This window comes from Myotis brandtii, unplaced genomic scaffold, assembly GCF_000412655.1.
Source record: "Myotis brandtii unplaced genomic scaffold, ASM41265v1 scaffold7, whole genome shotgun sequence".
Taxonomy (NCBI): domain Eukaryota; kingdom Metazoa; phylum Chordata; class Mammalia; order Chiroptera; family Vespertilionidae; genus Myotis; species Myotis brandtii.
Window position 1 is genome coordinate 628075 of NW_005370740.1, and position 16123 is coordinate 644197.

Here is a 16123-nt window from a genome sequence, read left to right on the forward strand (position 1 = left end):
AAAGATGAAAATAGAATGTAGAACACTAATCCCAAAATAAAATAAAGAGAAAATAAAATGACACTTTAAAAAAAAGGTAAAATGGTAGTAGTAATAATACTGGTTAAAAATAAAAATGTAATTGAAAAGGTAAAATCAGGTGACGAAAAAAGAAAAAAAATTAGTTTCTTAAGTAAAAGGTGAAAAAAATAAAAATGTGCAGTACTGAAGATCCTTCACTTCCTCTATTCTTCTGTTTGGCACATCTTAGTCCTGTCAGGTATTCAGGAGAGTGTTGAAGTTCCCTGCGATACACTGTTCCTCCGTATTGTAAACCACAGTCCTGATTTTAAAGCAGGCGGTATTTCTTTGTTTCCCAGTCTGCCTTTATTTGTGTTTACAGAAGAGTCAGTTCGTGGTTCAGCCCCTGGGTGGCAGTGTTTCTGGATTGACCTCCGAGGCTATAAGTCCTCTCTAGCCAGTATTTAGTTTTTGTTTTCTCTATCGCACTTAATACTGGTTTGGGAGAGTTGACTGCCCTAGAGCTGGTTCCTTGGTCATTACTCCATGCTCTGATTCCCAGGTTCCACAAAAACTACTTTCCCCTGCAGTCTCTGTGAGTGACCCCAACTGGGCAATCCTATGTACTGGGTGTAATAACCAAAAGCAAAGATTTAAGGAGAAAACAAACAAACAAAAAAAAACACAAAAAGAGCCAGAGTGCGCAATTCTCCCAAAGTCTCTTCTGCACGTCCTCTCTCCCCTGGCACTAAGCAGCCAGCACACTGGCAAAATCTGAGGCTGCCTTTTTGGCCCCAGTCCAGCTATGGGCTGATTTTTAGAGTTCCCTTCTGCCAGCAGCCCTGCGGGACCCCTTCCACACTCGCGGATCATGCTGGCCCCAACGGCCGAGGACTTTGTGGGGCGCAGACTTCCCCCGCGCGTGTTCCGCTCTCCGACCAGAATTACAAACTGCACCTTTATCTGGGTGAAATCTGACCTTTCCGTGAGGAGGAGCAGGGCTTGTCTGAGTCCAAGTATTCGCGCTGCTTGAGATCCGGTGTTCCTAGGTTCGTAACTGGACCCTGGGTGCCGTGGTTGCAGGGTTTCTGGATGTATACGCTTCTGATATCAGCCACTCAAGATGGCGCGGTCTCCGCAGCTGAGCCAGCCGCTCCGGGAGAGATTTCAGCAGCAGTGGAGGCTGCCTGGTTAGGGGAGCCCGATCCGGCAATCTCCAACAGTCCCCTGGAATATAGCTATCGCTCACCCACAAATTTACACTCTCGGTACGTCCACACACTCTCCTTTCGTTCTCTCACTCTCACACTGTCTTGCAGTCTGCCTTCCCTTCGGCAGCCATCTTCCCATCCCTCTCTGCTCTGATCTTTATTATCTCCTTCCTTCTGCTCACTTTGGGCTTTTCTTGTTACTCTCTTTCTAATTCTTTACATTGTAGAGTTAGATGATATGTTACCATTTTTTCTTGTTTTTTGGGGTAGACCTGTAGAGCTATAAACTTCCCTCTCAGGATTGCTTTCATTGTGTCCCATAGATTTTGGATTGTTGTGTTTTCATTGTCATTCATTCCCAGGGTGTTTTTATTTTCTTCTTTGATCTCTGTGGTAACCCAGTCATTATTTAATAGCATGCTATTCAGCTTTGAAGTGTTTGGATTTTTTTTATTGTTTTTATGGTATTTGATTTCTAATATTATACCATTGTGGTCTGAGAAGATGCTTGATATGATTTCAGTTTTCTTGAATTTGGAGAGACTTTGCCTGTGACACAATATGTGGTCTGTCTTTGAAAATGTCCCATGTGCACTTGAGAAGAATGTACGTTCCGTTGCTTTGGGTTGAAATGTACTGAAGATGTCAATTAAGTCCATCTGATCTAGTGCGTCATTTAGGATTGCTGTTTCTTCGCTGATTTTTTGTCTGGAGGATTTATCCAGTGATGTTAGTGGGGTATTAAAGACCCCTACTATGATTGTATTGTTGTCCATCTCTCCCTTGATATCTTTCAGGAGTTTTTTTATGTATTTGGGTGCTCCTGCATTGGGTGTATATATGTTTACCAGGGTTTTATCCTCTTGTTGTATCGATCCCTATAATATTATGAAGTGGCCTTCCTTATCTCTTGTTATGGCCTTCACTTTGAGGTCTATTTTGTCAGATAGTGTTGCTACCCCAGCTTTTTTTTAAATTTTTTTCATTTCCATTTGCCTGAAAGATATTTTTCCATCCCTTCACTTTCCGTTCGTATGAGTCCCTTGTTCGGAGGTGGGTCTCTTGTAGACAGCATATATATGGGTCATGTTTTTTATCCATTCAGCCACTCGATGTCTTTTGATTGGAGGATTTAGTCTGTTTACATTTAAAGTTATTATTGGTAGGTACTTGTTTGTAGCCATTTTTATTTTTGTGGCTGTGTTTCTTCTTCCCTTTTTATTTCTCCTTTTTACACCAGTCCCTTTAGCATTTCTTGCATTGCTGGCTTGGTAGTGATAAACCCCCTTAGAATTCTTTTTGTCTGTGAAGCTCCTTATTTCCCCTTCAATTTTGAATGATAACCTTGCTGGATAGAGTATTCTTGGATTCAGTCCCTTGCTTTGCATCACTTTGTAAATTTCCTGCCATTCTTTTCTGTCCTGATGTGTTTCTGTTGAGAAATCATTTGATAATCTAATGGCAGATCCCTTGTACGTAACTTTCTTTCTCTCTCTTGCAGCCTTTAAGATTCTCTCTTTGTCCTGAACGTTTGCCATCTTAATTACGATGTGTCTTGTTGTGGGTCTTTTCGGGTTTATCTTGTTTGGGACTCTCTGTGCTTGTGTGATTTTTTTCTTCCCCACATCAGGGAAGTTTTCTAACATGATTTCTTTAATTAGGTTTTCTTACCCTTGTTCCTCTTCCTGTCATTGTGGCACCCCTATTATTCATATGTTGCTTTGTTTCATGTTGTCCCAAAGCTCCCATAGGTTCTCCTCCTGTCTCTTAATTTTTTTCTCCAATTGCAATTAAGTTTGGGTGTGTTTTGCTTCCCTTTTTTCTAATTCGCTAATTCGGTCCTCCACTTCTCCTGGTCTACTGTTGAAACGTTCCATGGTGTTTTTTATTGCAGCTATATCACTCTTTATTTCTTCTTGATTCTTACATAAGTTGTTGATTTTTTTCATCCATCTGGTTTATGAACTGTATGACCCTCATTCTGAATTCTTTTTCTGACATATTGCATGCCTCTGTTTCACTTAGCTGCTTTTCTGTCGATTCCTCCTTGTCTTTCCTCTGGGGGTTTCTTTGTCTCCCCATTTTTGCTCTCACTGAAGGATCTAGGTGTCGAGTCATGCAGGGGCTGCTCCTTGGGCAGTGGCTGCTCCTTGGGCAGTGGCTGCTCCTTGGGCGGTGGTGGCAGTGGCTGCTCCTCTGGTCTGCGCTGCTCGCAGTAGTCATGGCTCTGGCTGGCAGGGACAGGCTGCTCACACATTTGCTGCTCTTTGGATGGGGGCAGGCTGCTCACGAGGCTGCTGCTTCTCAGATGGGGGTGGGCTGCATGTGCTGCTGCTCCTTGGATGGCTGCAGGGTGCTCACGTAGCTGCTGTTCCTTGGACAGGGGCAGGCTGCACTGTGCTGCCGCTCCTCAGACATGGGCGGGCCGCTCGTGAGGGGGGTGGGGGTCAGCTGCTCGTGTGGTTTCTGCTCCTGGGATGGGGGCGGGCTGCTCGTGAGGCTGTTGCTCTGGTCATAACATTTGAGATCCATTCTCTTGACAACATTCAAGTATATATGATACAGTATTATTAGCTATAATCAGCATGCTGTACATTAGATCCCTAAATTTGTTAATCTCATAACTAGAACTTTGAACCCTTTGACCTATATCTCACCATATCCCTCATCCCTCAAGACCTAGCAACCACCACTCTGCTCTGTTTCACTGTGTTTGTCTTTTTACATTACACATGTGATATCATATAGTATTTGTCTTTATCTGCCCTCAAGGTCCATCCATATTGCTGCAAACAATAGTGTTATGTCACTGAAGGAGGAACGCACAAGGCCAGAATGCTGAGGGATTATGAATTTATTCTATCATCTGCACACCCGGTGGCTGAGACCCAGATGGCTCCATCAGCCCCAAACACTGGGAGTCAGAGATTTTTAAAGGACTCTAGGCGGACTTTTTCTGGGCGGAGAATACTCTGTGCAGGTCCAGATTCTGGGAAAGTCCGGAGGGGAGAGATAATGGTCTAAGTAAGTGGAATGTCCATTGTGATGTGGCCTAAAGGTCAGTTCCCAAGGGGGAGGGTATCGATTCAGTTACTTGATCAGACCTAACATTCCAGCCTTTTTGTTTTATGGAATAGGGACGAAGGTCATATCTTCTGTATTTACTTCCTGCTGAGAGGGAATGTCGAAATCACAGGGGAATGGAATTTGATAGTAGTAGGCTGGACGAGGGGTCTCAGCAGTATGATTTCCCCAAGGGACTTGTTGGTGAAAGCTTGAAAACCTGTTGAGTGACTTGGGAGGTAAAAGCTGGTCCTGAGGCTGCCACAGTATCACCTGTCTGGTTTTGCTGCTTTTCTGGGCTTGGAGCTGAAATACAACTGAGGCTTAGAAGTTATCTTTAGGGAGGAAAAGATCAGGGGGTCTTAGTTGCCTGACTAGTTATTTGCTAGGGGAGGATAGGTTATCCTGGGGGCGAGGTTCTTGTTTTCCCAGTTTTGCCCCTTGCTAGCATCCAGAGCTTTCTGGCCCAGTGAGTTTCTATGCCTGTACCTGGCCCATCATCCTTGCTCTGGGTGTCAAAGGGCCAATGAGGCCTGGGCACAAAAGGAGGTTTAGATGGTGTCTAGGGGTGATATTTCCTGAGTGCAAGTAGGGCTTGTAACCTGGTGGAGATGAACTATTTTATAAAATTTAATATTACTTGGGCAAAAGCTAGAAGTACAAGAATTATGATAAATGGTCTGGTGGAAGGAAAGAGACATTAGTTTGGAGGGCTGTAGTCTAATATACCAAAATGAGGTTTATCCTCAATCATTTACTCTTAAGTGTACTGGTTTAGGGAAGATAGGGTTTTCTAGATGGCTGCAAATTGCTTGGCATCTGGATTTTCTAGATGGTTGCAAACTACTGTTTTACTATCTCAGTTTCCCTATTCTGCTTGTAACCTTAATTTTCCAATTACAGCCAGCATTACTGAGATTAACACTTATGAACACTCTCACTTTCAAGAAACATAACTTTAACAAAGCACAAGACATTACATTAACAGTTCCAAATCTACTTTAGATTTTCTGTAACAAAAGCTAAAATCAGTTGAACTTAAAACTTATTGAGATATTTAGATATTTACCATTTAACCCAGCAATGCTCCAAAGCTTTTAAGTTGCCAAAGAAAACTTTGGGAAATTACATGTAGGCATATGAGGCTGTAGAAAAGGCTGAGGGGGTGGGGGGTGGGGGGCAGGCCCTACAGCCTGTTATAGGACTGCAGTTTCCAGGCCTCCAGCCGTTTGGATTTAAAACTGCCACATTTTTCCTTAAAGATAACATGCTAAGGTTTGGGTGATAATGAGTTCAGCTTCTGATAGTAGCCAGACTGTTAAGCCTTTGCAGTTTTAGTAAAGAAACTATTCTTTGGGAGGGGGGAGGGTAAGAAGGTGCTGAGGAGAGAGCAGTTTTTAGAGCATTAAAGAGGGTGATAATGCCGGCCTTGGAATCTAAAGGCTCAGTGGGGGGGAGGGGGGGTCCCTTTGCCATGTCATGTCATAGAGGAGTTTTGCGAGAAGACTGAAGTTGAGAACTCAGAGGGGGGAGTACCCAGCGAGCCCGCGAAAGGAGAGTATTTCTTGTTTAGAGGAGGGGACAATCATGGAGGAGATAAGGTGTTTACAGTCTAAAGCAGCTGTGGGCAAACTACGGCCCGCGGGCCGAATCCGGCCCGTTTGAAATGAATAAAACTAAAAAAAAAAAAGACCGTACCCTTTTATGTAATGATGTTTACTTTGAATTTATATTAGTTCACACAAACACTCCATCCATGCTTTTGTTCCGGCACTCCGGTCCAGTTTAAGATCCCATTGTGGCCCTCGAGTCAAAAAGTTTGCCCACCCCTGGTCTAAAGAATGGTGCGACTTTGTGGGGTGAGAGAGAGACTGAGGTAGGCAACTGTGGTTTGGGATAACTGGGCTTTATGAGGGGATGCCCGGTAGCTCTGGTCGGGCATTGAGGTAGAGCTAGAAAAGAGTGAATGGGTGTACTTAGTAAGATGCAGTGTAGAGGTGAGGTGGCTAATGGCTGTGAGACTAGTCTATCAACCCCCATAATAGAGACTGAGGAAGGGAAAAGGGTCACAGCGAATTCGGAGAGGGCAGAATAAGTAGCCCCAGTGTCAATTAAAAAGGAGATCGGCTTACCTGCCACCACAATCATTACCCGAGGCTCTGTCCTGGTCATGTATGTGTGTGGGGCACTGTCAAGGCCTGGGCAGCTTTGGTCTTTGGTGGCCAGTCCCAGGAGGTCTGGGAGCTCCAAACAAGATCCAGTGAGCAGCCTTTCTGAGGTCCAACCTGGAGGGGCCAGACTACAGTCTGATTCCAGTGGCCTTCCCTTCCGCACCTTGGGCAGGGCCCAGGAGGGGATCTCGGGTTTGGACAGGACTTGGTTCAGTGTCCTCCCTTGTTGCATTTGAAGCACAGTCCCGGAGGAGGCTTAGCTCTAACTTACTGTTGGTTGGAGGGCTTTCTTTGGGGTTCATGAGAGTGTTGGGCACTTCCTTTGGGGTTCATGAGAGTGGTGGCTAGGATCTGGAAGGCCTACTCTTGGCCTCAGCCTTTGCCTGATCTCAACTTTGTTTTTGAATTTGGGTCTCCTCATCTCTATTATCCAAGACCTTAAAGGTCAGGTTAACGAGGTCTTTCTGAGGGGTTTGTAGACCTGTGTCTATTAAGTTTGCAGTGTATGTTGGGGGCTGACTGGGATATAAAATGGGTGTTCAGAAGAAGGGCTCCCTCTGGGGAGGTGAAGTCTAAGGTGGTAAATTTCTGTAAGGCCTCTGTGAGGCAGAAGAGAAAGAGAGCTGCGTTTTCATCAGGGCCTTGAGTGATTTCATTAAGTTTGTCATAGTTGACAAAATAGGTGGGAAAAGGCTGTTTTGGAGCTTGCGTTCTTGGGATTTGGGCTCTCAGGGGATGGGGAAGAAGGTGGTTGCTGGTTAGGAGGGTCTAGGTTTTGGGAATCTACTGCAGGTGAGGGAGGGGATGTTTAAGGGGGTGGAGGTCGGTGATCTGCTGGGTCAAAAGTAGATTCAGAATCAGAAGTGTCAGGGGTATGATATTTGGTGTGAAGGAGAAGGTTCTGATGGATAGAGCAGGACTGAGCGAGAGGATTGGGACTGAAGGGTGAAATGGCCTGGACGTAGGGAATCTCTGACCATTTTCCATTGCAGTGACAGCAATTATCTAAATTGTGCAATGTGTTAAAATTAAAAGTGCCATTTTCAGGCCATTGAGACTTATTATCTAGTTTTTATTGTGGCCAAACAGTGTTACAAAATAAAATGAGGTGATTGGGCATGATCTCCCCTGTGAGAGTTGCAGAGGGAGTGTAGCATGGCCCACGAGAGAGGAAATGTGAGTGACAGACCACAAATCCAAAGGTGACTGTTTAAGGCAGGCATCCCCGCTGCTAAAAAAATCACCATGAGAAATGAGAGGTGACCCTCTGGACTGGGCATCCCCAATCCAGAAGGACCCAAAGCCAAATGGCTGAGGAGTCTTCTGGCCTAGTGCTAGGACTTTTGAGACGAGAGACTTTTGAGAAGTCAGTGAGAGAGAGTGGGCAGAAGACTCGAGACGAGGGGAATTGTGGGACATCACTCACCTAGAGAAGATTGGCCAGTGTGGGATGGAGGGTCAGCAATGGAGAAGGAAAGGTTCCTGATCCAGCGTCCTCCTTGGCTGGTTCGGGAGGGTCCGTAAGGGAGCAATGCCTAATGGAGGCCAGCAATCAAGTCATCCGAATAGGATTCGAAGGTAAGCCCAGGTCAAGCTGCTGCTGCCTACTGCTCTCCAAGTAGCAAACTCAGGGTGACCAAAGCCAAGGCGATGGCTCCCCATCCTCATGGAACCCCCTTGAGTTTTGGTACCAAATGTTAAATCACCGAAGGAGGAACGCATGAGGCCAGAATGGTGAGGGTTTACGAATTTATTCAATCATCCGCACGCCCAATGGCTGAGCCTCAGATGGCTCCAGCAACCCCCAAAGACTGGGAGTCAGAGGTTTTTAAAGGACTCTAGGCAGGCTTTTTCTGGGCAGAGAATTCTCTGTGCAGGTTCAGAGGGGAGAGATCATGGAATATGGTCTCAGCAAGTAAAATGTGGTCTCAGCAAAAGGGAATGTCCTTAGTGATATGGCCTGAAAAGTCAGTTCCCAGGGGAGGGATATCGATTCAATTGCTCAATCAAACCTAACAAATAGGATTTTCTTTTATTGATAATAATATGTTATTGTGTATATAATCACATCTTCTTTATCCATTCATCAATCAGTGGACACAGGTTGTTTCCATATCTCGGCTATTGTGATTAATGCTATAGTTAACATGGGGGTGCAGATATCTTAACAAAATCTTGACTTCTGTTTCTTTAGGTAAATACCCAGAAGTGGGATTGCTAGATCATATGAGTCTTATTTTTCATTTATTGAAGAACCTCTTTACTGTTTTCATAGTGACTTTACCAGTTGGGCTCCTTTTCTTCACATCTCACCAACACTATTTCTTTTGTTGACAGCCATTGTAACAGGTGTGAGGTGATACCTCATGGTTTTGATTTGCATTGCCCTGGTGATAACTGATGTTGAGCACCTCTTCATCTACCTGTTGGCCATTTGTATGTCTTCTTTGGAAAACTGTGTATTTAGTTTCTCTGCCCATTTTTTAATTAGGTCATTAAATTTTTTGCTATTGAGTTGTATGAGTTCTTTACATATTTTATATATTAACCCCTTGTCATATAATGATTGACAAATATTTTCTTTTATTCCGTTGGCTGCTTTTTCATTTTGATGATGGTTTCTTTTGCTGTGCAGAAACTTTTTAGTTTAATGTAGTCCTACTTGTTTATTTTTTGCCTTTTTTGCTTGTGCCTTTGCTGTCATATCCAGGAAATTACTTCCAAAACCAATGCCAAGGAATTTTCCCTCTGTTTTCTTCTAGGAGTTAGTTTCAGGTCTTACGCTAAGTCTTTAATCCATTTAAAGTTTATTAAGTAGATTAAGATAGAGTCCAATTTTATGTTTCCACATGTGGTTATCCAGTTTTCCCAGCACCATTTATTGAAGAGACTCTTTTCCCAGTTGAGTATTCTTAGTTCCCTTGTCAAATATTACTTGACTAGAGGCCCAGTGCATGAAATTCGTGTACTGGTACTGGTAGGGTCCCTAGCTGCTGGCGGCGGCCAGCCGGGTACTCACTCCCTTTCTCCAACTGCCTGCTATCACCTGCCTGCCGCTGACGCCAGCTGGGGCCTCCCTCTGTTCCCCCAGCCCTGCCCCCTGGTCGAACTCCCAGAAGAACTCCCAGTTAAGGGGACAATTTGTATACTACGCTTTTATTATATAGGACTAGTGGCCTGGTGCACAAAATTCATGCACATTAAAAGGGAATTAATTAGAGGAAATATTTTAATATTGCTATTTGCCCTTTGTCGGGGGCGGGGACACGAGCCTCATGTCCCAGGGGGCCCATTGCCAGGGTCAGGGACGCGAGCCTCAAGTCCCCAGGCCGGCGCAGGGGGCAGGGACGTGAGCCTCAAGTCCCCAGGCCGGCGCAGGGGGCGGGGACATGAGCCTCATGTCCCGGGGCCCGTTGCTATGGGCAGGGACACGAGCCTCCCATCCTGGGGCCCGTTGCCAGGGGGCGGGGACACAAGCCTAAAGTCCCCAGGCTGGTGCAGGGGGCGGGGACACGAGCCTCATGTCCCGAGGGGCCTGTTGCCAGGGTCGGGGACGTGAGCCTCAAGTCCCCAGGCCGGCGCAGGGGGCGGGGATGTGAGCCTCACGTCCCCAGGCTGGTGCAGGGGATGGGGACACAAGCCTCACGTCCCCAGGCAGTGCAAGTCCCTGCCCACCGATGCTGCAAGTTCCCGCCCACCCGCTCCTGCTCACGCAGCCTGCTGATCAGTCGTTATGTGATGGCATCCCAACCAATTTGCATATTACCTATTATTAGATAGATTATATATGTGTGGGCTTAGTTCTAGGCTCTTGACTCTGTTCCATTGGCCTGTGTGCCTATTTTTATGCCAGTATCATAGTGTTTGATTACTATACCCATGTAATGTAGTTTGAAATTAGGAATATTATGGCTTCAGCTTTGTTTTTCATTCTCAGGATTGCTTTGACTAGGGTCTCTTGTGATTTCATACAAATTTTAAGATTTTTTTTTCTATTTCTGTGAAAAATACCATTGGTATTTTCTTAGGGATTGCATTGAATCTATATATTATTTGGGGTATTATGGATATTTTAATAATATTAATTATCCTAATCTATGAATTTAGTATATCTTTCCATTTGTTTGTGTCTTCTTTAATTTCTTTAATCAGTGTCTTGTTATTTTTGGTATACAGGTCTTTCATTCCTTGGTTAGATTTATTCCTAAGTATTTATTGGTTTTGATGCTACTTAAATGAGATTGTTTTATTTCTTTTCCAGATGTTTTGTTGTATCCTAAAACTTTACTGAATTTGTTGATTAGTCCTAGAGGTTGTTGGTGGAGTCTTTAGGATTTTATATATATAAGATCATATTATCTGCAAACAAAAATAATATTACTTCTTCCTTTCCTATTTGGATGCCTTCTGTTTCTTTTTATCGTCAGATTACTCTGGCTAGGACTTCCAGCACTATGTCAAATATATAAAACCCTAAGCGACCGTTATGACTGAACAACCGGAACCGGTTGCTGTGATGCACACTGACCACCAGGGGGCAGTCACTCAACACAGGAGCTTCCCCCTAGTGGTCAGTGCGCTCCCACAGCAGGAGCGCCACTCAGCTGTCCGACCCTTCCCAGCAGCCCACCAGCCCAGTGGCAGCCACTCACTCCTTCAGTAGTCCTGCAGGTCCAATCTCCAGAGAATGGGCCAGGCACCAAGGGACCAGCACCGCCCTGCACCGGGCACAGCAGCCACTTCCCTCCCCCTAGAATCTCTGCAAGGAAGAAACAATATAAAAGCGGCCGCCAGGTGGCTCCCAACAACCAGCACGAATGTCAGCCAGGATGGATCCGGATTGCCTAGCGCCCACTGGGAGGCCCGATCGCATCCTGGCTTCCCCTACCCCCTGGGGATCCCACCACACCCTTCAGGACCCCACCAGGCCTCTAGTGTTAAATAAGAGTGGTGAGAGTGTGCACCCTTGTCTTGTTCCTGATTTTAGGAAAAGCTTTCAACTTTTCACCATTGAGCATGATGTTAGCTGTGGGCTTGTCATATATGGCCTTTGTTATGTTGAGGTATGTTCCTTCTATACTGAATTTGTTGAGCATTTTTATCACAAAAGGATGTTGTATTTTGTCAAATACTTTTTTTGTAGTGATTGGTATGATCATGTGATTTTTATCTTTCATTATATTAATGTGCTATATCACATTTATAGATTTGCATATGTTAAATCATCCTTACATCCCAGGAATAAACCCCAGTTTATTATGCCAAGTGATCCTTTTAATGTGATATTGAATTCTGTTTGTTAATATTTTGTTGATAATTTTTGCATCTATGTTCATCAGGGATATTGATCTATAATTTTCTTTTCTCGTAGCTACCTTATCTGGCTTTGGTTTCAGGGTAATACTGGCTTTGTAAAATGAGTTTGGGAGTGTTCCCTCCTGTCCAGTTTTTTGGAAGAGTTTGAGAAGGATTGCTGTTAATTCTTCTTTAAATGTTTGGTATAATTCACCAGTGAAACTATCTATCTGGTCCTGGGCTTTTCTGCTTGGGGAGAGTTTTGGTTACTGAATTTATGGATTACAGACCATTTGATATTGGTCTATTCAGATTTTCTATTTCTTCATGATTTACTCTTAGTAATAGATTGAATGTTTCTAGGAATTTATTTGTCTCTTCTGGGTTATCCAGCTTGTTAGCATATAATTAATTGTTCATAGTAGTTTCTCATGATCCTTTGTATTTCTGTGGTATCATTTGTAATATATCCTTTTTCATTTCTGATTTTATTTAATTGAGTTCTCTGCCTAGTTAAGGTTTGTCAGTTTTATTTATTTATTTTTTTAAAAAAAACAGCTCTTAGTTTTATTGATCTTTTCTCTTATTTTTCTGGTTAGGTTCTCTTATTTTAACTTTGAGAATGGAAAAGTTCATTTCTCGAAAGAGCACTTTATACAAATGAGAAGAATGAGTGGGATTGCTCCTGTTTCAACAGTCTGTATAATAAGGTCTACCCTTTAATTTTCAAAAGCCTTGGCTCTTTAAGTGGGAATAAAGAAAAGAATCAAAAAATGACCCTTTGTGACTAAGTCACTACCAGTGTCATGGGAAAAGCCAAGATCAGTGTTTTTCATAATTTTGACCATACCCACCATAGCAAATACATTAGGACCCAGTAAACAAATGTAGTCGCAGCTAAAAGTTGCAAGAAATAATACTTAATTCTGATTATGTACTATGCACCACTCTAATGCTTTTTATTTTATTGTATTCTGTTTCATTCTATTTATAGTCCATTGCAGGATTTTTTTGGTTTGGTTTTGCATTGTATTGTTTCTAAATGCTGATCCTAACCCACTAAGGGGTCATAAGTTGCAGTCTGACCAGTGCTGACAAGGGGCAGCAGAGGGGTCCTGTTTGAGTTAACTAACATTCAATGTGTGCCCCACCCCTGCAGCCTCCACACCTCCACCCTGCATTTGTATTCATTCTTGGTTTCCCCACAAATGCTACTCCCAGCTTTTCATGTGACCATCTCTTTGTTCTGCATACACTGCCGCTTTGTTTGCTGGCCCTACCATGTAAGCCTTATATCTTTGTTCTGGGCACTGATTGGCTGATGGCTCAATGGCCTTCACATATCCAAAGGATAAAGGGGAGAGGAGGGCTGAAATCAAAGTTTTAGGGAAGGCCTGGCCTCCATGGACAAGAAGCCTGAACCTTGAAAAGGCAAGGGTGGTGATGATGCTCATGGCTACAGGAGATGGATAAAGAATGTGCCAAGACCAGGAAGTCAAGTTCAGAATTATAGAGTTGTGCTCATTCCCCTTTCCTCTGCCTCTTGCTGCCTGCAGGTAAATTCTACTGCAAACCACACTACTGTTACCGACTCTCCAGCTCTGCACAGAGGAAGAGACCAGCAGTGACTCTTCTGTCTGGAAAGGTAATGGTAATCCATCTCTAAGTGGGGAGAAGCAGCAGGCACTATGTATTTCAGTGTTGTGACAGTGTGTAGCCAGCAGAGCCTGCTGAATGGCCACTGAATTGCTTTTCCTATGAGTGGGAAAGGCTTGCTTGAGAGGTGGTCATAGTCCATTTCGGGGAGGGAACCAACTTTTCAAGCCTAATCTAATTCTGCATTTCACTGAAGTAATGTTCTATCCACCACCTTAGTTGGATTTGGAAGACTGTGTCAGACCTTCCCTTCTGCTCACTCTATATAAAAGAAGACGTTTACCTTTGTAAATAAGCATCTCTCTGAGAAAAGGACAGCCTAAAAATGAACTTAGCTGTAAATAATCTGCTCTGCCTGCCAATTCCTTTCACTTTCTTTCTTGTGTGAATAACTTATCTAAGAACCATTTTCCTTTCTCTCTCTCTCTCTCTCTCTCTCTCTCTCTCTCTCTCTCTCTCTTTCTTTATATGAGAGTAACCAGCTCCTCTCTCCATCTTTACTCCATGATGTCTCCTTGTCAGGGAGCAGGCTAGCTAATGCTTACTTGGGAGACTCCTGTTGACTGCAGAAGGACTTGTAAGAAGAGGTATACTTGGGTGGAGCTAGATTTTGACTCCTCATGACTTACATGTGAAATATGTCCTGTTTTTTTAAAGAAAGACTTACTTTGTGTGGAATATAGCTCTGGGTTGACTGGTGGGAGCAACAAACTAACCAGTTGGGGTGTCATTGCCTCCTAAGATTCGAGTGCTTCAGTCAGTCACTCTTCTTTTTCTTTCGGACTTTCCTAGGAGGCCAGAGGACCCCTGCAGGATGGCCCCATTGCAGACGCAAATGCACCTGCCAGTACCATCACCAGCCCTGCTGATAGAACTCCAGGTAGCCTCACTTCCTTGTTTGGCTGGGTGGCACGTCACTCGCTTGGCCTCTGTGACAAGGCCAGGGGGATGAGCCAGCACCTCCAAAGCAACATTTCTTCGATTGGGCATCAGGTGGCCCAAAACCCTTTGGACTCCTTTTTCATGTGCCAGCTGCTTGCATTCGGAGTCCCCTTTCTCTATGGACTGTCAGAGGTGGTGGTACAAATCAGAGGGGAGTTTCACTGGCAAACCTTGGGCCAGTAGGGGCCCCATCTGGTAAGCATTATCACCCAAGCTTCGTAATGTCTACTCAAAGTATTGCTATAGTCTTGTGGCCTGCCCACCTCCATCAAACACATGGAGGTGATTGCTCTAGGCTCTGCCTAGATAAACAGGAAATCTAAACAGGCTGCTTTTGTCATTGACCCAGGCGATAATTCAGAATTACAGGGCCTTCTTATAGCTCCAGTTTGGGACTCTTGACATAGCACTGAGTTTGATAAGGCCCCATTATCTGGATTTATGTTCTTTTGGACTTGCATCCCATTCCCTATTTAGGTATCTAGATGAACTGATACTTCTATTTGATCTATAACCATTAAAGGACATGCCCTGTCCTGATCATTTTGGGGCATTTGAACTTCTAACAAGGATCAAGCCCTGATTTGTCCCACTCTTACTAACCATTTCCTTGTGTCAGGAGGTGAATGATACCATCCCTCCCTCTAAAAACACATTTATTCTGATCTTTGCAGGGCAGGATTTGGCTCATTTTGAAGAATTGTGTTTTCCCCCCCTTAAAATTTCCCCTATCTATCTATCCATCTGCTCCATGTCAAACCAGCCTGTGAGATATGTTCATAGTTCCATAAGCTGATGCCCTCAGTACAGCCCAGATTGTTCGCAGGCCAGGGTCGCTGTGTAAGTAAGAGGAAATCAACAGGGCCATGTTTTTATCTATCACACATTTCATCTCATTCAAAGCAAATAATGTCTAAAGCATCCATTTACAAACTCTTAAAAATTACCATATAAAAACTAAGATTATTAGCTAATGCCAGAAACTAAGGAGAAGGAATTGGGGGTGGGAAAAGACAAGAATTTCTTACTCAATCTTCAAATGAAAGGTTCCCAGGGTTGCTTCTTTTTCTGTGTGTAAGAACTTAATGTGAACCCCATGTGTTCTGGGAGAGAGAATGTGCTAGAGGCTATGTGATACCCCTGGTGAGGTTACCTGGAGGCTAAGACTCAGCATACCCCAGCTGAACTAGGTGAGTTTGGCTCCTTCTACTGTGTATGCCCTTATTATAATCTGGGGAAACTTTTTTAAGTGCCCTGCAGATTGGACCAACAGTTTATAGCAAAATTTAAGCCACGAATGACTTTGAAACCTTCTATAGCCTTGAAACCCTTTACCATCTGTCTCTTTCATGAAGTGCTGATAGCCCTTTACAGAACAGGGGGAAGCGAAAAATAACCAAAGGGATCCAAGCAGAGGTTTGGGCTCTGCACTCTAGAATGTGCATTTAACCAGGTCTTATTCCAGCAGAGATGGATTTTCCAAAGAACCTGGCTGCTCAGTAAAACAGTTCAAGGAAATTAAACTTTCTTTTTGGGTATAGAATACAGAACATTCTTTAAAATGAATAAACACCATGAAGTTCAGGTTGTTCCTGAGCAAGCTGCATTTATTCACTTTCCCTAATGGTTCAGTTTGCCATTTTATTGTCTAGTTTGAAAGCATAATGGATTTCAGGTTTTGAGGAGTTGTAAAGAATTAAGGGTTCCATGGAGAAGAAGCATACTGTACAAAGCAGGGAGAGAAGACGAGAGTTGATTAGGCAGTCATATACTTTACAAAGTGAC

At 43.9% G+C, this 16123-nt stretch overlaps 1 protein-coding gene across 13 annotated transcripts in view; it reads left to right on the forward strand.

The window, feature by feature from the left end:
• MICAL3 (microtubule associated monooxygenase, calponin and LIM domain containing 3) overlaps positions 1 to 16123 on the forward strand; it is a 293552-nt gene that overhangs the window by 157375 nt on the left and 120054 nt on the right. For all 13 annotated transcript variants that reach the window (XM_014529900.1, XM_014529902.1, XM_014529903.1 and 10 more), the window contains 2 exons: positions 13297 to 13385; positions 14189 to 14276. In XM_014529900.1, coding sequence (XP_014385386.1) covers positions 13297 to 13385; positions 14189 to 14276 — 177 coding nt within the window. The remainder of the gene's footprint in view (positions 1 to 13296; positions 13386 to 14188; positions 14277 to 16123) is intronic.